This window comes from Typopeltis vanoorti, chromosome 24 (genome assembly GCF_054136105.1).
Source record: "Typopeltis vanoorti isolate ZY-2024b chromosome 24, IOZ_Tvanoo_1.0, whole genome shotgun sequence".
Taxonomy (NCBI): domain Eukaryota; kingdom Metazoa; phylum Arthropoda; class Arachnida; order Uropygi; family Thelyphonidae; genus Typopeltis; species Typopeltis vanoorti.
In genome coordinates, this window is record NC_143572.1 from 1,821,992 (window position 1) to 1,848,178 (window position 26,187).

A 26,187-nucleotide genomic window follows, 5' to 3' on the forward strand; every position below is an offset into this window, starting at 1 on the left:
TGGCAACAATTTTTTTAGTAATTGGTTATAGTATTTAAGTTTCTATAATATTTACTTTAGTGAGGGTTTGACTGTATATGATGAGTAAAGTATGAGAAAGTGAGTCAGTATATAACTGAGTTTAGTATATATATTCTTATTAGCCTCTTTTTTTTTTAATATCTTTTTGCGCAGTGGGTTTTTCTTCCTGATGCAAAAACCAGAAATGAAATGATCCTCCCTGCCAGAGTGCATGTTGATTATAGAGCAGCTTGTTTTTGTCACAGAAACTTGATTGAGATTGGTTATGTATGTTCTGTTTGTCTTTCTAGTAAGTATTACTACTTTTAAAGGTAATTGGTATTACTATTTATTAATGATATTTATATCATTAGTACTTTTTTTTAATATATATATATGTATGTGTGTATATATATATATATTTTTTTTTTTTCCTTTCAGTATTCTGTTCATTTAGTCCTATCTGTTCCACATGCCAGTAAGTATATTTTTACCACTAATGTTTATTTTAAAAATTAGACTTCTGTTTCTTTTGTAGCTACATCTAACATTGTATTAATGAATCAGGTGCTATGTTACTTGGAGGCAGTATTACTGAACCCTTAAATTGCTACATTACCTGCTATGCAGTACCTAGAGAGGGTTACCAAGTCTAGCATGCATCATGGGTTTAAAAAAAAAAAAAGATAAATAAATAAAAAAATGGCATTTTAATACACCTATGTTCAGAGCAAAGTGCACACACATTCTTACCAGGACCTTTATCATTTCAAATTTAAGAAACTTGTTCTGTTAAACTGAATGAGCAGTGCATTAATTAAATGTCAGACTGAGTCCAATTTTATGTATAATGCATTGGTTCCAGCTGAGCCTCCTGTATTCATGATGAAGAACAGTCTTCTGATTGTTCTTCAGCTTTTTAAAGAAAAAACATTAAGTCACTCTCTTTGAGAAAAATATCTTTCTGTTATTTTCTTCTGGAGTTTCTCAACACGAGTGGAAAAAACAGTGTTGAGTCAACTAATACAGTTGACTCACCACAGCAAATCCACTGTAATACTGACTTGCTTTTTTGCTATACTTCTGAAAAATCTCAACAAGTTGCAGAGGTACTGTACACTTATAAAGAAAATTCGCTGTAGCAAGTTATCTGCAATAACTCGCTGTTCATGTAATCCCTGGGAGTTGTCTGTAATTTGCCAATTGTGCCCTGAGCAGATGAAGCCAGTACATGCTGTCAAATAGTGTTAACTGCATGGCACCAATCCAGTCCTTTAGTTTTATTGTGTTGTTTGTGTGTGTGACATTATAACCACACTCATGCTTGGTTCTTTTTTCCTTGATGAAATGATGGAGATCTAAAACTGCACATCATACTGCATTGTTATCCTTCAGTAGGCAGTTATTGGAAACAGTTATTTTCACTGCAAGATACACACCACCACCATATTCTGGGCAGCATATCCCAGTGCAGAATATTTCCCACAATAGGATAATTACATGATCTTAGACCAACTTATTTTTACCTATCATCTTGTGTTTATTGTGAGAAACCCAACATAGTACCAGCCTCAAGCATACAATGCATGCACTTACTGGATACTTTGTTACAATATCTTTAATAAATGTGATGGAAAAAACAATGTTTAGTGTGAACCATATCTGATGGTATGCAACTGTCTAGATGTAACTCACTTAATCTATATTTCATTATTACTAACATCAGTTTATGAGATGCATTCTGAAAAGGTGTGCATGATTTTCTGTCTAGAAAGGTTTTCCCAATTCTTTTTATTACTTAGGTTTCTAATTTGACCTATCCTCAAGGATAGGTCAAATTAGAAACCTGTGTCCTCTCTGACAGTCTATAACTTAGCATAAAATTTAAATCAGAAAAAAATCATTATTCACAAATAATTGGAGTATATCTGTTTGGATATACTCCGGGTTTGAATCTTTCAGGAAACAGGTTAGTTTTTTTTTTTTTTCCTTATTTGTCAAATATATATTAAGAAAATGTTTGCTGACAACAAAAACAACCGTTTTTGTTGTTACAAACATTCATATATATATATATATATATATATATATATATATATATATATATATATACCATGAGTATATTGAGGAATTAACAAAAAAACACTGCATTGAGAACATAACACAAAGGAAACCCTATATAAAGTTGAGTATATGAAGCACACAAAAAAAAAAAGAAATGAAACTGTAATGGGAGAAGCAAAACCAAAAAGGAAACAAAAGAGAATTCGTTCCTGTCAAATAAGTCAGCTTGTGCTCTTAGAGAATACAGAGACAAATGCAAGAATGCTAAATACTGCGTAAAAATAGCTAAACAAAAGTCATGGGTGGACTTTGGCAAGAATATAGAAAATAAATATCAAGAAGGTGGCAAAATATTCTGGAGGTTGTTGAAGAAGCTTAGGAATGGAGGAAAGAGTGCTGTAAAAGGAGTTAGAGATGATAAAGGTGACATGAAAATGGGAGAAAAAGATATCCTTGAAGTATGGAGTAATTACTTTGAAAAACTGCTAAATGAAACAAGCAGTGACGACAGCACAGTGGTAAAAAACACTGACCAGGCATGCAGGCAGGAATACATATCCATATAAGAAAATATAAGAAAAAGCCATCAAAGGCTTGAAACGTGGAAAGGCAGCTGGAGTAGATGATATTCGACCAGAAATGCTGAAGTATGGTGGTATAAGAGTCTTACAGTGGCTGCACTGCATAGTTCAGAAAGCCTGGACAGAGGGACAAATTCCCGATGATTGGAGTAGAGCTCTCATAGTACCCAAATATAAAAAGGGAAATAAAACTGAATGTGAGAATTACAGAGGTATTTCCCTACTGAGTGTTCCTGGCAAGATCTATGCAAGTATACTTGAGAAACGGTTGAGAAGAATTGTGGAAGAAAAGCTTGGTGAAGAACAAGCTGGATTCAGGCCAAACAGAGGCTGTCAGGATCAGATCTTTACTTTACGACAAATAGTCGAGAAAGCATGGGAATATAACAAAGATCTGTATTTAAGTTTTGTCGATTTGGAAAAGGCATATGATAAGGTGCCAAGAGAGAAGCTATTCAATAATACGCTAGAGTTATATGGTGTCAATGGGGCATTATATCGACCAATACTTAGTCTTTATTTGAGTTGTAAGTCAGCAGTTAGAATTGAAGGAAGTACAAGAAAATGGTTTAATATTAAATCTGGTGTGAGACAAGGATGTACATTATCCCCTCTGTTATTCATTATCTATATGGATCACATTATGAAGGAAAGTGGTATTAAACATGATATCAAAATTGGAGATGTTGATGTCAGCTCTTTGCTTTATTCGGATGATGTTATACTTCTAAATAAATCCACTACAAGTTTGCAAGATTTCCTGACTAAATTGAATAACTGTTGTAATAGATGTCATATGAAGATCAGCAATAAAAAGACAAAGACAATGAAAATAGGCAGAATCATTGAAAATGTCAACTGTGTTGTGAATGGAGAACCTGTGGAACAAGTTAAACATTTCAGCTACTTAGTCACGATTTTTAGTGAAGATGGTAAATTAAATATAGAAATAGACAACAGAATCAGCAAAGCTGGAATGGTGGGAAGTCAATTGAATAAGTTCATGTGGAATAAGAGAGAAATTAGTCGGAACACTAAATTAGCTGTATACAAAGACAGTGTTCAAACCAGTTTTAACTTATGGTTCTGAGAGCTGGGTCAGAAGTAAAGCACTTGACCAAAGACTAGAGACCGCAGATGTGACAGTCCTGAGAAAGATTAGAGGCGTGAACAGATGGCATTAATGGCAATATCATATTAAAAATGAGGATATTAGGAAAGAACTTGACGTTGTCAGCATCGAGGAATGTATTACCAGAGCTAATCTCTGGTGGTATGGTCACTTAAACAGAATGAGCGAGGAAAGATTAGCAAAACAAGTTTTCTCTGCCAGGTTGGCAGCAAAACGACTCAGAGGAAGACCAAGATATAGGTGGATTTATATGGTACAAAGTGCCTTAGACGATAGAAATATAAGATTTGATAATGTTGGAGTCTTGACAAGTAACAGAGTGATTTGCAGGAAAATTGTAGATAGGCAGTAATGATGTAATTTTTTTCATGTACTATCATATCCTGTACACCCCCTTGAGGGTACATGGCAGGAATTTGATCATGATGATGATGTTGAAGAGAATGAAAAAGTTGTATACTTTATATTGTTGTATACTACATGTTGTTGGCTTGGCTGGATGCATAATAGAATGATGATATCAAAGATATCTTTGTCAAGGGAGTTTAATTTGAGCAAATTTGTTGCAGTGTTTCTGAAATTTATTTATTATGAAAAAGGAAGATTTGTAGAAGGAAAACATGATTCGATGAGCAAACATGTAGACGGTGTTTTCAGAGTGAGTGCAAATTGTGTCTGGTGAGTAAAATGTCCAATAACAGAGTGGAGAATCATGGCAAAAGGTGAAAAGAATGGCATGAGAGAAGATATGAAAGTTTTTGGATACATGAAAAGAAGAGTAAGAGAGTAAAGATTGAGTCTGCTACCACTCTAGATAGTGGTGTTGAAGTGGAGGACCATGATTGCAAGTGAGTCAGTGCATGGTCAGAAGAAATGGTGTCTTTTGTAGATTATAAAACTGAATTTCATGGATGGAAGAACTTATATGACACTGATGGATTGCACTTAAATGGATTTAGTTATGTGTTTTGAGAAACATTGTTCAGTGTATATGTGGAAATGTAAAATCGATGAAACTAAGCTATTCTGTGAGGGGTGGGGGGTTGTTTTGGATTTATGACCAAAATAACTGTGGTTATGAGACAGTGTATTATGTCTGCTAATTGCATTTGTGTTGTACCCGGGCAGATACCCTTGAAGTCAGTGAGTGTGAGAATAACCAAAAAATGCATAATCTAGTCTCTGTCTTTCTCTGTGTTCCTTGCAGTACCATGACAAATACTTTCATTTCATTAATTGATGCATTAAGGCAGAATAAGCACCTCTGTAGCTCAGTCAGTATAGACAAAGCCCTTTGGTCAGAAAGACCTGGGTTTGATTCGTGTCTCTGACATGAAGAACCTTTATTTGGTCTCTTTCAAGTAAAGGTGAGTTAGCCAGTTTCTACGGAGGTAAGGGGTATTTTTTTCACTCGGGTTTTTCATCCCTCAGAACATGCAAACCAGTCCTGTGAACACACATGGATTTACAGTCATAAAATATATATGCCTAATCCCTCATTGGGGAAGGAGCTCGACTTGCCTCCCCCCCCCCCCCCAAAAAAAAAAGGACAGAGGAGAAAGTGGGGAACCCCATGCAAATAAATGCAGAATATTGTACACTTTAGAAACAAGACCATAACAAATGGGAGATACATGTTTGAATATAATAATAATAAAACTAAATACAGTAGGCCTCCTGTATCTGTGGGGTTTGGTTCCATCGTCTCCCGCAGTTAGTAGCAAACCACGATAGTAGAGCATATGCACTAAAATGTTCAAGATTGAATCCGGATGAAAGTATAGAATTTCAAGCTACTTCAGGATGGTGTAATAATTTTATTATTATTATTTAACACCTCCAGGGAGTACAAAGACTCATCGAGGGAGGGCATCCACTTTACAACTCTCCACCAACCGCAACTACCTTCATCATCTACACCAACGCCATCTACCGCCGACTGCCACCACTAATATTTTCACAGATAATCACATACATCCATGCCCACCGCGGGATTCGAACCCACAGCCTTTTGGCTGGAGAGCGGATATGCTAACCATGCCAGCAGACAAAATCTGGTAATACCACAAAAAACGAAAATTGCTCAAGAACTACCAACAGATCTTGAATTTATTATTCAGTTTAAACAAGAACATAAATTTCTATTGTCAGATATTGGAAATATGGATGAAACTCTTATGAGCTTTAATATGATAAGCAATAAAACAGGAGTCTAAAGGTAGTAAGAGTGTGCTAGTTCGAAGTACAGGTCATGAAAAAACAAGGTTTACGGTTGTATTATTATGTTTGGCTAATGAAACCAAGTTAAAACCAATGATCATCTTGAAACGTAAAACTAAACCTAAGATAAAATCTCCTTCAGGTGTTTTTGTACATTTTCACGAAAAAGAATGGATGGACGAAAATGATGTGAAATTATGGATAAGTAATGTGTGGACCACGCGACCAGGCATTATAATGAAGAAATGCAGTTTATTAGTATGGGGTATGTTTCATAGTCATTTAACTGAGAATACTAAAAGTCTTCTAGAAAAAAATAACAAAAAAATTGCTCTTATATTAGGTAGTTTAACTTCTATATTGCAACCACCAGACATCTACTTGAACAAACCATTTAAGGATCACATGCAAGAAGTGTGGAATAATTGGATGTTGACTGGTGAAAGAGCATTTACAAATGGTGGATCTATGCGTGCTGCAGTACTTGATATGTTGTGCAATTTTGTGATCAAAGCATGGAATAAAGTAAAAGTAGTGACTGTAATAACATCATTTAAAAAGTGTGGTATCTCTAATCTTATGGATGGTACAGAAGATGATCTGTTGTGGGACACTGATGACAATGAAAACAAAATCAATTCACCGGATTCGAACTGGGATCCATATGACGATCATTTAAATAATGAATCTGAAGAACTATTTTCAACAGATGATGAAGAAAATTAACATAAAAATTGAGGTTAATAATTATTATTTGTTTTTTAAGATTTACATCTATTGTAATATTTAAAATAAATTTATGTAACAAAAAATTAATCTGATTTGTTTATAAACACTCCCTATTTTCTTACATAACAATATATTGTAACTACCTAAATGTTCATCCAAGAAATTAAGCTTCCCTTTTTATACTCTCCATATAAGACGACCCATGCTTTCGAAGGGTTTTCTGTAGTATTTGAGAGTCATCTTATACGCCGACATATACGGTATTTATTCATCTTCCGAATCTTTGGCAGTCGGCTGCTTGCTTGCCTACTGAGAAAATGATGTGGACGGCTAAGGATCATCGATAGTAGAAGCTTTGTCGACATTTTTAAAAAAACATTGTTATTGGAAGCTGCCGTTTTTGTCTCTTCAGTTCAGTAAACAGATTCTGCAAAGGTTCCAAAGCTTCTGTTGTGCGAGTAATTTTTATGCTGTGCTCCATCTTTGAATCATAATCCATTATCTGTTCCTTTAATGTTTGAACCGTTCGAAATATCGTGGTAAATTTTTCGAGTGTCTATGCTGGTGGTCCTTGTTCACTTTCATCGTCGTCATCTTTTGTAGAAGATTTGGCAAGATCTTACAACTCCTCATTAGTGAGCACCTCACGATGTCCATCTATGTAATCATTGAATTCTTCTTCTGTCATATCGTCAAATCCCTCTCCACCTATTTTCTGTGCTGTGTTAATTATCATTGATATCTGTGAGTTAATATTAGTGGCATCGTGGGAATTATGAACACCATCACTCCACAAATTCTTCCAGCATGCAGTTACCGTTTCTGGTTTCAATTTGTCCATTGCTCCCTTGATGAATACAATTGCATCTGCGATTGTGAATGATTTCCAGCATTACATGACTCCAACATCAGCAGAATCCTCAACCATTGCATAATCATATTGAAAACCTGCCGTGCATATGAGGCTTTGAAGCATCTAACGACACCTTGATTGAGTGGCTGAAGCAATGAGGTCATATTAGGTGGGAAGAAAACCACTTGAGAGGGATTTGACGATATGACAGAAGAAGAATGCAATGATTACATAGATGGACATCGTGAGGTGCTCACTAATGAGGAGTTGTAAGATCTTGCCACTTGAACATTTTCATCTTCGGCGACTATTGACTCAGGGGGTCTGGAGCATTGTCTATTGTTGGTTCCTTCTTTTTACTCCAATGTATATTCTGGCTGTGGATTGATTCCACATTCGAATGCAGAGAATATTTATTTTTAACTGCGCTACTCTATGTTCAGATTTGCATGAGCAACGTTGAGGAATCAACCAATCTATATTATTACTAACTTAATTTTATGCCGATGTTCTCTTTATTGTATAAGGTTCCCGCTAAGATTCGAATTATTTTAATGAGCGGTGCAATGGAAGAAATCAGGCAAATACAAGATTCAATTCAAATAAAAATATTTAATGCAGTGTCACATAAATTTACATCAAACCAAAGATTTCTAGTTGGGAAATTACAGTTAAACAAAAATTAAGTTTTCATTGAGATACTAGCAAATCACTCAGCTGAGTATAATAATTACGATTAGAACTTATGCTTACAGATTCTATTCTTCTTATTATCAAGGATTCCTATTACAACTTCACTTTGATCAAAGTTATTATTCAATATAGTTTAAATAATAACTCAGTTTAACTATTCAGAACAGTAATAAAATATAAACCATCAGACATTCGTTTGAAGATTTCAAAGTTCTGTCAACCTAGCAGAAAAGTTCGCAGAAATTTCAGTTTCCAATATTATATTAAGTTTATTTACAACAGGCTTCTCTATATCACACTTTCAGTCTTGAACCATTAATCCAAGTGGTACAATATTTGACACATCAAGAGGGAAATGTCTCACTACATCACACATTCGATCTTGAACAGTTAAATACAGCAATAAGGATTAAATTATGTTCGCCGGAAATAAGTTCGCTACTTCACACTAGGCATAGAAAAGATGATCTTACCGGCAGGCATTGTTCACATCGAGAATCCTATGAACACACTTAAATTCTTGTTGACTTTGAGACTACACAAACTTAAAGGAATCTTCTGTAACTGATTAATAGATTCCGTAACTCGGTAGAATATATCCTTTTTGCACTTGTTCAACTTAACTTCCAATTTCTTTCTTTTCTTATTCTTATTATCCCTTGTCCTGCATTATTCCACTGCAAGGCGATAGGAAATTATATTAGAATCAGAACTCCGAAAAAGGTAAGTCAAAGTGCCAAGTGATTCTCCGTCCCTCCTATTCCGTTCACGCCATGTCAATCAGCCACCTTCCTTGCCTGCTTCCTACTGTGTGTCACTTCTTTTTCATGTACAGCTTATAACATCCTCCTCTTTCCAACCAAAATCTGGTTCCAACTGGTTTAGTTCATATCTAACTGGCTTCGTGCATCCTGTACAGTAACATGTGCTAGCTAAAAATAACATAATTTCTCATAGCCACCAATCAAGTGTCATCTTAAGGAATTTCCTGGATACATTAAAATTACACGTTACAGTTTTTAACATTATATTAAAGGAATTAAATTCACAAAATAAATGATATTTTAATACATAGCTTTTCATAACTATAATTTATCCCAAAAATATATAGATAAATAAATATTGATTAACACAACTTGAAAGAAATTACATAAATAGCATATCATGAGCATGAGACTATTAGTTTGAAAAAAACAAATTTTGCTCAGTGAATGGTCGATTATGTTGGACTCTGAATGAAGTATTAATAATTTCCATTTCTCTTCATTCAGAATCCAACACTGTTATCAATAAAAACTTTAAATGGTAATCCTTCCCTCTCCAATTAGTTTTTCATCTCTGGAATAAAACATCAATAGAACCATTCCGTAAATAACACAGCCGTGATCCACGCTTTCGGATTTGATTGCCAAAAAAACAGGCACACAACTTACGTTTTTAAGGGCACGTGGATTCTGTGCTCAGTAAACAAGGCCAGGTTTAATTATATGACCAGCTGTGTTGCCACAAAGTACAACGTCAATCTGTCCTTAAATGCTTTAAAGCCTGGTGCTTGCTTCACAGTTTTATGGATGTAGGTCCATTGGAGCATTTCCTTCCAAATGAGGTTGGTTTCATCACAATTAAAAACTTGCTTAGGATGATAACCTTTCCCTGCAATAATTTTTTAAAATTCTGCTGGGAACAATGCAGCAGCTTTCACATCGGCCGATGCAAATTCTCCCATAATTTTTATGTTTTTTAAATTAAACCTACTTTTGAATCTATGCAACCAGCCCTTGCTTGCTGTAAATGACTTTTCTTCCTCTTCTGTTTCGTCTTGCGGCCTTATGTCTTCATATAAGATCAATGCTTTTTATCATAACGTGTTACCGTCAATAGGAATCCTTTTTCTTGTCATGTCTTCCATCCACAAATTCAAAGCTTTCTCTACCTTGAGTAACGCCTTATCACGCACGGTACCCGTAACTTTTGCAGATTTGGGCGCAATGGAAAGACTGGTCGAATGTTTTCTTTGTTCTTCAACACTTCACGTGTCGAAGATTCGTTTTTATTATAGATCTTGGCAACGGTTGCAATTGATTTTTTTTCTACTTCAATCGTATTGATAATCTTTGATTTTTCACTGATACTGAGTGCTTCACATCTTCTCTTCAGTTTTGAAGCCATTTTTAAATTTTTCACAATTTATTTGCTGAATTTGAACCCAATTTTTAATTGCAATGACAGACGATTGACTGCTTTCTTCGACAATTCGAGTAAAACTAAACACGAACAAACACTCATGTTTAAGTCCACTCGTCTAGCAAAACAAGTGTGTTTCGACAAGTTTTCAGCATACTCGTATGTATTATTATTATATTATTCATGACACCTCCAAGGAGTCCGAAGACTCATCACAGCAAGACACCTACTGTACAACTCTCCGTCTCCACTACTACACAGAATCTCTACTACCAATCACCTACATCAACTCCATCTAGTATTTTTTGTAAATTGTGTGTGTGTGTTCTGAAGGGCCGATTTGTCTGTATGCGTGATGGAAAAACTAGAGTTTCCGGGAGAAAAAACTCTGCTTCCTCTGTATGAGATCGGCTAACTCACCTTCAATTGAAAAAGTCCATATAAAGATTTCTCCTGTCATGACGAGGATTGAACTTATGCCTTTTCTAATCGAAGGGTGCAACGTACCATAATTCTTCCAATTGCACTACGGATGTATATTTCAACCGGCGCTGCGCTCGACCATTTTGCGCGCTTTTTTTGAACATCAGATACCGGGTGCTTACTGTATTTCTTTTAGTTTTGATTTATCAATAATTGTCTGTTCTTTAACATCACATCATCATCATATTAATTCAGTCTATTAATATGAAGTCTTTTAAAAACAGAAAGTTGGTTATCTTTTTTAACTAATTGCTGTTGTTAAATAAAAGTTAATACCATTTAATGTCTTTTTATTTGTTGTTGAAAATTTATTTGAATAACAAACAAAAAAAAATACTTTTGGGAAATTTTCTGTGAGTTTAGCTAAAAGCTCTTGGTTTTGTGCACAAACTCCTTTTAGAGGTGAATACTAACATGAGAAAGTAGATCAGGCACATGAATTTCTTTATTGTTCTACATATACCATCTAGAGTCACTCATTGTAATTACCATATTTTTAAATATTAGCTATCATTGTTTTTATTTTTTATGTAGAATAATGAAAAGTTGTAAAATAACAGAAAATGTGTAATATAACAGAGGAGAAATCATGACGTTGCAGATTAAAAAAAAAAAATCATAAAAATTACATTATCCTGGATAATGTTGATAAGGTGCTTATTATGACAGTCAATAATAAAATAAAATTTACAGAAACTAGTTATTAGTAATAATATTTTTGGTTTACAGATCAAGTGTTGATAACAACACTTGATCTGTAAAAAAAAAAAAAAAAAATATTATTACTAATTCTCAGGATCAAGAAAATAAACCTTCATTAAGAAACTGGTTATTTTTGTGAAATTCACTCAACTTTATTTCTCAATTTCTGCAACAGAACATTTGCTTTATAGCACAAAGTTTTAACCGCTATTATTTGCTTAAGAAATGTCAATATTCATTCTTCTTTTCCACATTAATGAAATGAAAATAAATGGATGTTGCATGTATTATAGAAAAGTAGGAAGCATTTTGTGCATTTCTAGAAATTTCATACCAAATCTTTATTAAGGAAAGCCTGGAGCAGAATTTGTTCTCATAATGGCAACATAAGAATTTGAAGGCTTTCACAAAAAAACAGGCAAATGAAGATGAACAGCTTGACTGCATCATGATAAAATGCTGAACATCAGTCTGGCATTAATGACAGCACAATTGACTATTGAATATGCCCAATAGAGGAACGTTTTCTAAACCTTTTTTTCAACCAATTCCCAAGTTAGTTGATCTCTGGCACAGGCAAGCGGGTTTTTCATCCTGTAAACTCTCAAGAAAATCAGGTGCCAAACCCACACTGTTTTCAGACATTAAAAATATTGTATTAGGGTTATAGATCACGAGATGGCGGCACTTGCTAGCCACCTTCACTACGTACCGATTAATTAGTGATAGACTCAGGCCAGCTATCTCTGATTAGCTACCAGTAGAGATTGAACTACCCCCTCAGTCTCCAAAAGTTAGATGGGGCTAAAATGGTCTTGCCTACTCCCTATATGGGAACAAAAAGGTATTAGCTGATATTGCATGAAGACACCACTTCTACTGCAAAAACAGCAGAAGTGGTGTCTTCATGCAATATCAGCTAATACACTTTTTCCATAGATTTCCCTGTCCTCTCTAATTTCACTTCTTATTTTGTTTTTTCTTTTTCTTGATTACCAATATCAGTTATTTCTATATCTTATTTAGTATTTGCATTGATCTAATTTTCTTCATTTTTTTTTTTTTTTTTTGTATGTATTGTTCACTGATTGTATTTAGTCCTTTGATATGTTACATAGTCTCGGTAGGTAAAGGAAAGACTGTGCTGTATTTTGTTTCTTATATGATACTTTTGTTTTGTTATTGTTTGTTATTATATATCATGCAATAATACTTTTATCATTCACAGCTTGTAAGGGCGAGAACATTTCCATTCATGTTCCATTTTGTTAATATCCTCTGTTTTCCCAGTTACAACTATCTGTGATAACCTAGCCTATATTTGAATAATATAATCATCTGTGTTGATTTGTAATTCCACATCCCTGTCCCCATTGTAGAAAGATACAAATACAATTCCTAAAGTAACAGCAAGTGATTATCCTGTTTTTCAGGCAAATATGACCAATTAGGTATATGTAATCAATGTCTTACATCAGCTTGGAAAGTCCAGGATAATTATTTGCTTTACTGTAATGAAGTGCTTGGGGCAAATGTTATAGTCCAGTTCTTGATTTTAAAAACCAAACAATTTCAAAATTGTTTGGTTTTGTCACAAGTATGGATTTCTCCCCTTTACTTGGATTAGAAATTAAAATTTGGATATATATATATACACATTAGAACTCGGTTATAACGAATTCCACAGGACCACATATATTTATTCATAATAACCGTTATTCGTTATATCCAAGAAGGTCATAATTTGAGCAAATTAAAAATGTCTTCAGATTTTTCTCAGCATAGGTATATTGGGTAACATAAATACATATACATACATATAAAGAACAAAAATTTATTTTTAAAACTTCACATTTTTACATAAAAAATCATCAAGTGTGCTTTGCTTTGCACAAGACGCATATTTCATATGTTTGAAATTGTTCCTTATACCACTAAGATGCTTGAATGTGTCGTCTGAACTTACAGATCGCGATTCCATAAATCTTGTTAAAATATGTAAAGCACTTTCTGCTTCACACCAGGTAACGATTTTCTCATGGTTGCTATTTTCTTCCTCGGAGTCACTACTACTATTATCTTCTTCTGGTGTATGAGAGATTTGTTTTAAGATGTCAGCGTCTCTCGGTATACCTGAAGTTGCAACGCCATTATAAATGTCTATAAAATTATCAATCTCTGCGCACGTTTCAAAATTGTTCAAGTTTCGCGCTTTTAACCACGCTGATAAAGGTAAGTTATCCTCTTCAGATTCGCACTCCACAAGACCGGCTTTCTTAAAACAGTTTTGTATCGTAGACGATGATACCAAATTCCAAGAATCACTCATTAAATGTATTGCGTGAAGTACACTGATCTTCGAGTTGTAAGCATTTTCCGCGGATTTTTCTCTGTGTTCTATCAGTTCCAAGACTAACAGACGATTAAAATGGGATTTAAAATATCTAAATACGCCTTGATCAAGTGGTTGCAAGACAGATGTCACATTCGGTGGGAAAAAATCAAGTTTTATGTTTGTTAAATTAGCCACTACAGGATGGGCAGGACAGTTGTCTATCAATAACAAAATTTTCTGGTTTTCACTGCGAAGATTTTTATCCCACTTGCGAATTTCATTTTCGAAAATTGAAGATGTCATCCAGGCCTTCTTATTCGCTGTATAATCAACAGGAAGTTTCTTTATGTTTTTAAAGCATCTAGGCTTTGCCGATTTTCCAATTACAAGAAGCTTTCTTTTATCACTGCCGGTCATGTTCGCACAAACTAAAACTGTGAGTCATTTTTGATAAGTTTTCTGCCAGTGCACTTTTCGTTTTTAAATTGAAAAGTTTTATTGGGCATTAAATCATAAAAAAACCCTGCTTCGTGTGCATTATAAATGTTGTTGCATCCATACCTTCGTTTGATGTCCGGCAATACATTCTTGATCCAGTCAGAAACAACGTTTTTGTCAATGGATAATGCCTCACCACTTACTTTTGCATAGATAATATTGTTTCTGTTCTTAAAGCGATCAATCCACCCATTGTTGCATTTAAAATCGCTATAACCAAGTTGAACAGCAAATTTTTCGGCTTGAACTTTCAAAATTGGTCCGCTAATAGGTAAGCCAGCGGTTCTTTGCACTTTAAACTACGAAAGAAGTGCCTCATCAACGTCACTTTTATCACACTTTTTAAGTTTTTTACACTTCGATAAATTGTTTTCAAAAGCTTTCAGAGTCAATTTGCGATTCTTCCAAATTGTTGATATTGTAGATGGGGACAAACCATACTTTTTTGCCACTGTCAGATTTGATCAGCCGCTTTCCACCTCCCGTATAATTTCTACTTTTTCGGAAACCGATAAAATTTTTCATTTGATTCCCGACATTTTTCCACAACCAGAAAATGCGTACGTACGAAATGTCAGTAAAGGAATGACTAACTTTTATTATTCGTTCGTTATTCCCGTGAAACGAATTCATAATAAACATGAAATACATGCATTAAATCAAATGTAATTCAAATATACCTTCAAAATTATTCGTTATAAACATGAATTCACTGTAACCGTGATCGTTATAACTGAGTTCTACTGTGTGTGTATATATATATATATATATATATATACACACACACACACATGTATATATATATGTATGTATATACATATATATGTATATATATATATACACGCACAAATATAAATTAATTTGTAAACCAAATTGAGGAGGGAAGCCATATACTTAAGCTGAAAAAAATAAATGAAGCCAAATTTCACAACCAAAGATTTATTATAAACTATATTACACTTGTTTCTACAAGTGTTAAACACTTGTAGAAACAAGTGTAATATAGTTTATAATAAATCTTCGGTTGTGAAATTTGTTCTATATGTTGGTGTTTCTGTGAAAGTAAGTAGATATCATCTGCAAAATCTAGATTGTGGAGTTGGTTTCGAAGTAACCATTGTATTTCCATGGGATACTTTTCTCATCACCCAATCTATGATAATTTAAAACATAGTAAGGAAGAGAGTACAACCCTGCCTTACTCCTGTCTTTGTTTTAAATGGTTCTGAGAGAATATTTCCATGTATTACTTTAATTTCAAAATCTTCATACATTTTTTTAATTATTCTTATTATTTTTTCTGGGAGTCCATAATATCTAAGTAGCTTCCATAGGGAAGATCTCTTTATACTGTCAAAAGCTTGTTCAAAATCGATAAAATTTAATATAAGCTTGCCTGCCATTCCAGTGATTGTTCTATGATAATTCATAAAGCAATGTAATCGGTGCATGATCTATTGGCTCTAAATCCTACCTGTTCTGGTCTTAGTTGTTTTTCTTTTTCTCTTTTGATCCATTCTAATATTATCCTTGCTAGTATTTTAGTTATAACACTCGTGTGTAGAGGCTTAAGTGCTGTGAGGACATCATGTTGAAGGCTTAATGGATTTTTTACAACACTCAAAAAGAATTAAAATAGAATTTAATACTTCTTATATTTCGTCCTAGTCACTAGGACATCTACGGCGATTACAAAAACAGTTAATGTTAATGTAACATATTATGTTACATTAACCGTTTTTGTAATCCCAGTAGATGTCCTAATGACTAGGACAAAATATAGGAAGTATTAAATTCTATTTTAATTATGTTACATTAACTGTTTTTGTAATCCCCGTAGATGTCGTAGTGACTAGGACGAAATATAGGAAGTATTAAATTCTATTTTAATTCTTTTTGAGTGTTGTAAAAAATCCATTAAGCCTCCAACATTTAGTTATAGCACTTGACAATGTTATACCTCTCCAATTTTTGCATTCAGATAGGTTCCCTTTTTTGGATAATTTAACCAGTAATCTAGTATTCCGTTCCTTAGGCCACTCTTCTATCTGCCATATCTCATTCAGTGAGGGATATATCTCTGCTATAAGTTTTAGATTTGCTTTCAGTATATCGTTTGTAAGTTATCTGCTCCTGGTGCTTTACTGTTTTGATTTGAGTTATTCTTTTGTAATTTCTATTTTTGTTATTTCTAGACTTTTAATTCTAGACTCTGGTCGTCATCAATTGTTTCTTGAAATTTCTCTGAGAAGAATTCCAGCCATCTATTTATCTGTTCTTGTACAACACTTGTAGAAAGAGCCAAAATTTATTTATCCTAAGTTGATCTTAGGATAAATAAAAATAAAAAATGTTCATGAAAATAAATGTTGTACTTGGTTGCTGTACTTATCGATATCCTCTCATAATATACTTCTCTTCCCAGCAACAAAAAAAAAAAAAAAAGACTCTGCAGCAATTTATTATAAACCCTAATACATTGCAGTATAAATGAAATATCAGCTATTTCCAATAAATTGAAAATGATAAACAGAATGCCTAAATACTACTTATGCATTTAGTAAATTCAATTGCTTCTAAGATTTTCTGCTCAGCTGTTATTATACATGTTATCAGACATTGAGCTTTACACCGAATAAGTAATTCTTAGGTAATAGACTGAAATTTACAAACACGTCGTAATGTCCCATCACTTGGGCTAATCTCTGAACATATAGATCATTTTTACATTTTACTCTCTATCAATGTCTTTAATATAGTCACACCAGTGGGTACTGTTAATCGTTAAATAAACCTTATTTAACAATTACCTATCAGTCTACAGTTAATTGTAATTCTAACACTGAGGAAAAGAGAATTAAAAAAAAAGTACCGATCTGCATACCAGTGGTGCCCAAATCCAATGGCTTTTTTCCTTACTGTGCTACTAGCTGCTTGTTTTCATGATTGATACTAGAAATCTGAGGAGAGGGGGTAAGATTTGCCTGTAATTATCTCAATTAACTGCAACACACAAGCTGACCAGTTCTTTTCCTCCTTTTGTCCATCACATCTAGTACTCATGTATGACCAGGAGGTGCGGTGCCATCACATTCCATGATGCTGTAATATTATCTGCCACCATGCAAGCAGCATATCTTATATCAAACCACGTGTGCACTGGTCAAATAGTGCACACGTGGCTAGTAAATGTACACACAAATTGTTTGCTTTCATAAGTTCTAATTTACAGTCAGTTTACATACTACAGAAAAAAATTATATAATAAATCATGCTTGTCACTTATTTAGTAATTTCTCAAATGTCTCTAAAAGCAACTAATTATATTTGTCGCTTTTAGCCTCTGCATGTGGATTAACACTGATGCTGATGTCGGCAAGATACAGAGGCATATTTGTTTACTATCTACTGTCTAGACCAGTGGTTCCCAAACTTTTTCTATTCCTGGCGCCCTTGCTGAATCCAGGTTTTCCCAAGGCACCCATGTCAAATTCTAACAAGTACACTTTGCGAAATAGCGAATAATTTTTTTTTTTAATTAAAGGGTTAGGTAAAAATGAATAAAACACGTATTTAAGATCACGAAAAAAAGTAATTGAACAAATTCAACTAATTATCATTAGTGGGATGGATGAACCTGTTGATCACCGCATATTTTCTCAAATCTTGGAATCAAACTGGACACAGCCACCCTCATTTACTTCTCCACATTGATTTTTGCGCGATACTTAGTTTTTATCACAGCGACTGCCGAAAATCCAGCTTTGCACGAATAAGAAGTCACAAATGGAATTAAAATTCTCTGAGGTTTTTCACTCAGAAGGGGCTATTCATCTTTTACTGATATCCAAAATTCAGTTAATTCCATTTCTTTTCCATAGTTTTAGTTTTTTTATAAAAGCTGAAATTTTCTCAATCAACTTTAAAAGGTGCATATTGCATCCCTGCAGGGAGAGATTCAGAGCATTCATCTTTTCAAATATATCACGTAAGTATGCTAGTTTTACCCAAAAATCTTCATTCACAAAATTTTTGGTATACTTGTGGTCTTCCTCTTTAAGAAAAATATAAATTTCCTGTCACATAAATTTTTCAAAATCGTTCAAACGTACGAGACAAAACATTACCACGAGAGAGCCATCGCAAAGTGCTGTAGTACAACAAAGACTGGTGTGCTCTGATCCCATATCCTCGCATAGTTTTTTTTAAAATCCTTGCCTTCAACGGCCGAGTTTTTATAAAGTTTACTATATTCACTACATGTTCTAAGACCTGGTTCAATGTTGGACTCAGATATTTTGATGCGAGTACTTCCCTGTGAATAACGCAATGGGTCCATAGTGCATCAGGGGCTTTGCTTCGAATGAGTGCCTGCAATCCTCCATAACAGCCAAACAGTACAGTTGGTGTCAGTACTGAGCACCATCGCTACAGGTATCCCTTGCTCAACATGGGATTTGATTAATGCACCGAAATTAATTGTGGTAATCCCTTGATATACGCGGCAAGAGTTTTGATTACCCCTGCAGAGCTCGCAGCTGATCTGACAGATACATGCAAATGTTTAATATAAATATTCTTACACAATTCAGTGTATAGCTTGGAGATTATGTGTAGCTGTGCATTCATATGTTACGAGTGATATTCCACACTGTTTTTTTGCTGTCAGTTTGGTTTAACATGTTATGTAAAGGTTTGTGATATTTGACAGTAAATTGTATCTGAGAGATACCGTGACCTCCTATGTCAGTATAGTATGGTTTAATTGTTGTTTTTATTCTTTATTCAATAATTTCTAGATTATAACTGAAAATAAATAAACCATCATGTATTACTGAAATAGGGAGATGTGCTTTACATTATGTTAAATAGTAAGGAAAGTGATCTTGTTCTCACTCCACCTTTACTACCAGTTGCCTATAAGGTTGCTTATGCTTGCATTCCCCAAAACTCGTAGTTTCTATATTCGGCTGTGAAATAATGTTGGATTCAATATCCGCTTAATTTGTACCATCGTATTATATTTGCAGTGTTTTTTCTTTGTTTTATTGCTTGTTTGCCGAGGTCTGGAGAATCATTTTGCTTGTTATCTAGAATTTATGCCGATAAGAAAAAAACTAAAACTGTTGAAACGACTCTTGATAACGTCTTTTGATAAAAAAAAAATTGCAGTAAATAATGTAGGTACAAGTATTTATTAAACATTTATTTTGCATTCATTTTTTATCTTTCCTAAAATAGTACCATATAAAATGAATAATTAATACAGTAATCGGTCATGGATGAATTAGATTTGATTATTAGATTTGATTAACGCAATTATATGCAGTAACATTGAGGGATTAATTAACCGTGTTAATTAAAGGATACCTCTACAGACACCAACGTTCTTAGTCCACTTCAAATTATTTTCGGATATAAAAGTATCAAGGATCTCAAACAAGTCTTGAGCCTTAGCACCAGCAGTGATACTTTTACAAAAGAGAAGGTCTTCTACGATGTTATTACCATCTATAAACCGGACATAGCAAATCAAGTGATCATCATTATTATTATCTGTGGCCTCATCCAGCTGCAACCCAAATTCTTTCCCTTTTATTTTTTCAATTAATTGATCATTGAGGTCCTCCGCTATGCGCTTTATTCTGCGATTGATGGTGTTATTGGACAAAGGCACTTTTGAAAGCAGCTTCCCAGCAGACTCACCGATCATAATGTTCACCATATCTACAGCATCCGGTATAATGAGTTCTTCTGCGATGGTATCAGGTTTCTTATATTTTGAGATTCTATGTGCCACCTTGTAAGATGCTAGCAAAGCATTGCTTAGTATTGACGCCTGCTTATAAAAACTACCTTTTTTGTTGATTTAACTTTCTGGTAAAGTAGTCACAAGACGTACTAATCATGCTAGGATGATTGGTTTCTAAATGGTGTTTCAACTTACTTGGTAGCATTCAATCTGGTGCCAAAACTGTCATACACAGTACATACTGTGGCGTCCCTTCACCATTGACTTCTGTCGACGTAAAACCAAAGTCCAAATAACTATCATCATATTTTCACTATTTATGCTTCTTCACATTCTTGCCACTATTTGACACTGTGGCCTCTTTATTTTCTCTCTCACGCTTATTACTGTTTAGTAAAAACTGATCCATTTTTAAAAATACATGCAAGAAAAAATACTTCAAAAACTTCGCTTGACTAAATCACAATAATATTCAGTTGATACAATCTCCAAAAACTAATTCAACACTAAGACAGCATGAAACTGACAGCTATTTATATACGAACACAAAGTACCGAGAAAGTTCGAGAAACTTAATTATTGTAGAGCGCCATCTACTAACCATTTGTAGAGGCTTCTGCAAACAGTTACTACTAAGTGAGTTACTGCTTTGCACCAGGTCTGCTAGATGTCGCATCCTATCACATTGAATTGAAAGTGGAAATAAAATTATGAAACTTTCGTAATCGCAGCACCCCTGTGAGGAAGTCGCAGGGCGCCACGGCACACACTTTGGGAACGACTGGTCTAGATAGTACAGTCCTTTAAACTTGTGCAAATAGTGATGTCTCTTTGCAAAATTGTAGGTACATGGATTTAAGAGAATTAATTTACTACTTGTAATTTTACAGGTTATAGCTAGATGAAAAAAGGGCATTAATATGAAGAATATTACATTAGTAGTATTAGTGCATTAAACTCTCAAAATATCACTGTAAAAATTAAATAAAGAAAAGAACTTCAAATTTGTTTAAATTTTAGAGGCTGGATAAATACAACATAATTTTATTATAATACAGCTATATTGCCTGCTTCAGTTTAGGAGTGCCCCTGTTTAAATGTCATTGGCTATTTACTCATGGGTTCTTAGGGCATTATGAGTGTAGATGTACTAAAAAGTATATGTAGCTTAAGGAATAGAAATTGCACATACCTTTTTCTGGGTGTTGTGGCTTTTCCTCTGTCTGCGATGTCGAGAACTGCAGAGTGTGTGTGTGGTGTGTGGGGGGGTAGGCAGTTTGGTAGAATAAGTTAGAAAAACCCGGGTTTTTTTCGTAATATATGGAAACATATACTTTTATATAGGGTGGGGAAAAAAGTGAAAGGGTTAATTTTTTTTTTAAAATAAGGAGGGGGAAGGGGAAAGGTGGTTGACGGGGTGTGGACCGTTTCGACTATTCGTGGTCATCATCGGAACATATTGGGAAAGTGGAAGCTATGTCAGGTCGGGTGGGTGCTTCAGAGGTGTTTGTGTTGTCTCCTATTGGTCGGGATTGTGACCTCAATTTAATGTTGTGAAGCTTCCAAACCTCGGAGATTATGTAGGGCCTGTGTACGTTGATCGAGTTCGCGTCACACTTTATAGCTATTGTTTCCGATATTCTGAGCATTGTTTCATTGTCTTGTCTGTCTATTATGATGGCCTTGTCTATCTGCGGGGTGTGTTTTTGTTCAAGGGCGTGAACAGCTATTTCCGTTTTTTCTGTGCTTTGTATGCGATTTTTCTTTTTAATGTTGCGTTTTTTAGTGTTTAAATGTTCTGGAATTGGAATAGGGATGTTACAGTCACGGAAGTGTTCTTGTAGTCTTGCCCATAAAGACCTGATGGTGGAACCTGTGTAGGTGATGTCACAGTCTTTTTGGCAGGGAAATTTATAGACTACATTGTGCTGTTCAAATATATCTTTTTGTGTGTGAGGTTTGGTGGATTTTAGGAGGTTAGCCAGTTTTTGGCTTGTGGTGAATACCAGTTTGTAGTCAGTATGTTTGAAAATGTATTTATAGGCTTTGTATGTGTTTTGGGTGTATGGTAGTTTGATAATTTTTTGTGTAGGGAAGTTCGTTTTGGTACTTGGGTTGTTTTGGCGGTTTTTTGCCGTCTTGTTTGCGTAGTTAATCAGTTGTGTAGGATAGTTACGATTTAAGAAGATCTGTGTTAGTTTTTTTATTTCAGCGTTTAGACTATTTTGATTGGTTGAAAATTTGTTTTCAACCAATCAAAATAGTCTAAACGCTGAAATAAAAAAACTAACACAGATCTTCTTAAATCGTAACTATCCTACACAACTGATTAACTACGCAAACAAGACGGCAAAAAACCGCCAAAACAACCCAAGTACCAAAACGAACTTCCCTACACAAAAAATTATCAAACTACCATACACCCAAAACACATACAAAGCCTATAAATACATCTTCAAACATACTGACTACAAACTGGTATTCACCACAAGCCAAAAACTGGCTAACCTCCTAAAATCCACCAAACCTCACACACAAAAAGATATATTTGAACAGCACAATGTAGTCTATAAATTTCCCTGCCAAAAAGACTGTGACATCACCTACACAGGTTCCACCATCAGGTCTTTATGGGCAAGACTACAAGAACACTTCCGTGACTGTAACATCCCTATTCCAATTCCAGAACATTTAAACACTAAAAAACGCAACATTAAAAAGAAAAATCGCATACAAAGCACAGAAAAAACGGAAATAGCTGTTCACGCCCTTGAACAAAAACACACCCCGCAGATAGACAAGGCCATCATAATAGACAGACAAGACAATGAAACAATGCTCAGAATATCGGAAACAATAGCTATAAAGTGTGACGCGAACTCGATCAACGTACACAGGCCCTACATAATCTCCGAGGTTTGGAAGCTTCACAACATTAAATTGAGGTCACAATCCCGACCAATAGGAGACAACACAAACACCTCTGAAGCACCCACCCGACCTGACATAGCTTCCACTTTCCCAATATGTTCCGATGATGACCACGAATAGTCGAAACGGTCCACACCCCGTCAACCACCTTTCCCCTTCCCCCTCCTTATTTTAAAAAAAAAAAATTAACCCTTTCACTTTTTTCCCCACCCTATATAAAAGTATATGTTTCCATATATTACGAAAAAAACCCGGGTTTTTCTAACTTATTCTACCAAACTGCCTACCCCCCCCCCCACACACACACCACACACACACTCTGCAGTTCTCGACATCGCAGACAGAGGAAAAGCCACAACACCCAGAAAAAGGTATGTGCAATTTCTATTCCTTAAGCTACATATACTTTTTAGTACATCTACACTCATAATGCCCTAAGAACCCATGAGTAAATAGCCAATGACATTTAAACAGGGGCACTCCTAAACTGAAGCAGGCAATATAGCTGTATTATAATAGTTTATAATGAGGAGTAACATGGGAGTTTTCCCAGAAATAATATACACAACATAATTTGTTTATAAACTGGATGTACATGCACAATTAAAGTAGCTGAAGAAACATGCATTTAAGTTGCTCTTATCTTATAGAAATATTTAGCATGCAGCATTCAAGATCTGTTAACAAAGATGCCACCAATTTTATGCATATTAAATTAAGAGTTTGTGCCATGACTTTTCATGTTGTCAGCACACTGCTGCACACATTGAGGCCGAGGCTGGAGACTTGTGTACATAGGCCAGCAAAAAGAGGGAATATCAATGAGTATTATAAAGATAACAATAAGCTTACACATAAGAATTAAAAAGGGAAACAGGGTAATCATGATCAAAGAATCAGCCCTGTCAGTCACTTTGAGATATATATATGTTTTGTATATTGTATGTTTCATGTTAAGGTCATTTATATATGATGTTCTTGATGTTCTATTACTCAACATAGGAGGTAGGTTCCACAAGTTTCCTGATGTACAAAATTCATGCCAATTTTAAAACACTGTGCATAACAAATAGCACCATCTATGAGGAGTTTAGTGCACCTGCATCATTCAGTTGGAGGCACTCATTTGACTGACACGTGGTACACTAAGTGGCTGTAATGTTAAAAATCGAGTACCACACTGCGATAAAGTTTTTCACCAAGGAAAGGCTTTCTCTAAGTGCTATCAAACGGTGATTGGATGGTGTTTATGGTGAAGTTCTCCTTCATATTCCACCGTGAAGGAATGAGTTAAACAGTTTCACCTAGGAAGAGAGTGTGGAAGTGATGACTGAGGAAAAGGTCTCTCTTGTTGAGAACTGCTCAAGGAAATCTTTTCAAGATTGAGGCTTTTCGTTACAACAGTCTTTCTCATTATTCATGAGAAGAAGCTTCATATGATGGTCAGTGCAAGATGAATGCTCCAGCTTCTCTCTTCAATTCAGAAGGTGCATCATGTGACCTGTTCCCATAAATTTTTAGAGTTTTGCTGAGGGAATCAGAAAGAAGTGCTGGAATCCATTGTCAGCTGGGATGAAACCATGATCCTCTTTCCAAAAGAGAATCCATGGAGTGGTGTAAACCAGGCAAAGCAATGCTGAGAAAAGCCAAGGTCACTCAGTCCACCAAGAAAATCATGGCAACAATCTTTTGGGATTGCTGAGGAATTCTCTTGATCTTCAAGGAAAGGAATACCATGTGAATACAGAATATTATGCTTCACTCCTGTACAGCTGCACAACATCATAAAGGAAAAGAGACGAGGAATGCTGAGTCATGGTGTTTGCCTGCTTCACGACAATGCTCCAGTCAATACAGCTGTTGTCACAAAAGCTGTAGTGAAGGACTGGCTTCCAGGAGATTGAACACCCACTGACTACTACCTTTTCTTGAAACTGAAGAAAGACCTTCAAGGAAAAAAATTCACAGATGACAGTGAGGTAAAAGATTCAGTTTTAGGCCATTTTGCAGACAAAAATACAGACTATTTTTTCAAGAGCATAGAAATGTAATTCAAAGATGTGTGAAGTAGAGGGATATTATGTTGAAAAGTGACAGTTGTTTTCTTTATCACCTCTAAAAGTTAGTCAGGCCTGAAACTTATGGAACCACCCTTGTATTTTCTCTTTTTATTAATATATGGCATTTATTATGTAATTCTGACTGGAAATATTTCGCTTTTTTTTTTCCTGAACATTAGATTATTATAGAATGCATTCTTTATATATATTACAATGCCACATGTCTTTATTTTCATGCGTTTAATATCATTTTTCACTTATATATTTATGTGACTAGCCTTTGTTTCTTCTTTTTTCCTTCAGGACTGCATTTAAATTAGGACCAATTCCAGCACTAAAGCCTAAAAAGAAAAAGATGAAACTTACGATTTAATATCTTTTTTTTTTTTTTAATTAAAAGGTTTACAGGTAAAAAAAAATTCAATATTTTTGTTATGTATAATGAAATAATTCACCATCATGGTGTTTGCACTCATATCTGTAAATTCTGGATAGGAGAACTAGCATAATATGCATTTGTAAATTATCATTAGTTTGTTTCATGATAATGATAATTGCTTGTTGCGCTATGCCTATAGTCAGTAGTGACTCATGATAAATTTGTATGATTGTAATGTGAAACAGTTCATCATTTTGTAAATATCACTGTAAATAAACAGCACAATGAGTTTATAATATGGCATTAAATAATGTTTGTGTCTGTATTGTTTTCCTGCTGTGCTATCTTTTCCTTGCCATGTTCTGCTTGTCAAACAAGAATATATTTGTAAAGAAGTCAAAGTATTTATTGATTTATTTTAGAACCCCCCCCCCACAAAAAAAAAAAGAAAAAGAAAACTTTGTTGACATCTCAAATTCAAAGTTTGAGTCCTTGATCAAAATAATCCTCTTAGAGACATGAATTAATCTTTCTTTTGTATTTAATGTACACTGCTTGAAAAGAAACCCATGGACAAGCTATGGGCAAGAC

The 26,187-nt window shown here is 34.6% G+C and overlaps 1 protein-coding gene across 4 annotated transcripts in view; it reads left to right on the forward strand.

Moving 5' to 3' along the window:
- The window catches only part of Tfb4 (transcription factor B4), a 171,705-nt gene extending 145,798 nt beyond the window's left edge, over positions 1-25,907 (forward strand). For all 4 annotated transcript variants that reach the window (XM_090413539.1, XM_090413538.1, XM_090413536.1 and 1 more), the window contains exons 10-12: positions 175-310; positions 442-478; positions 25,521-25,907. In XM_090413539.1, coding sequence (XP_090269665.1) covers positions 175-310; positions 442-478; positions 25,521-25,590 — 243 coding nt within the window. In that variant the 3' untranslated portion in view covers positions 25,591-25,907. The remainder of the gene's footprint in view (positions 1-174; positions 311-441; positions 479-25,520) is intronic.
- Positions 25,908-26,187: the final 280 nt, after the last annotated feature.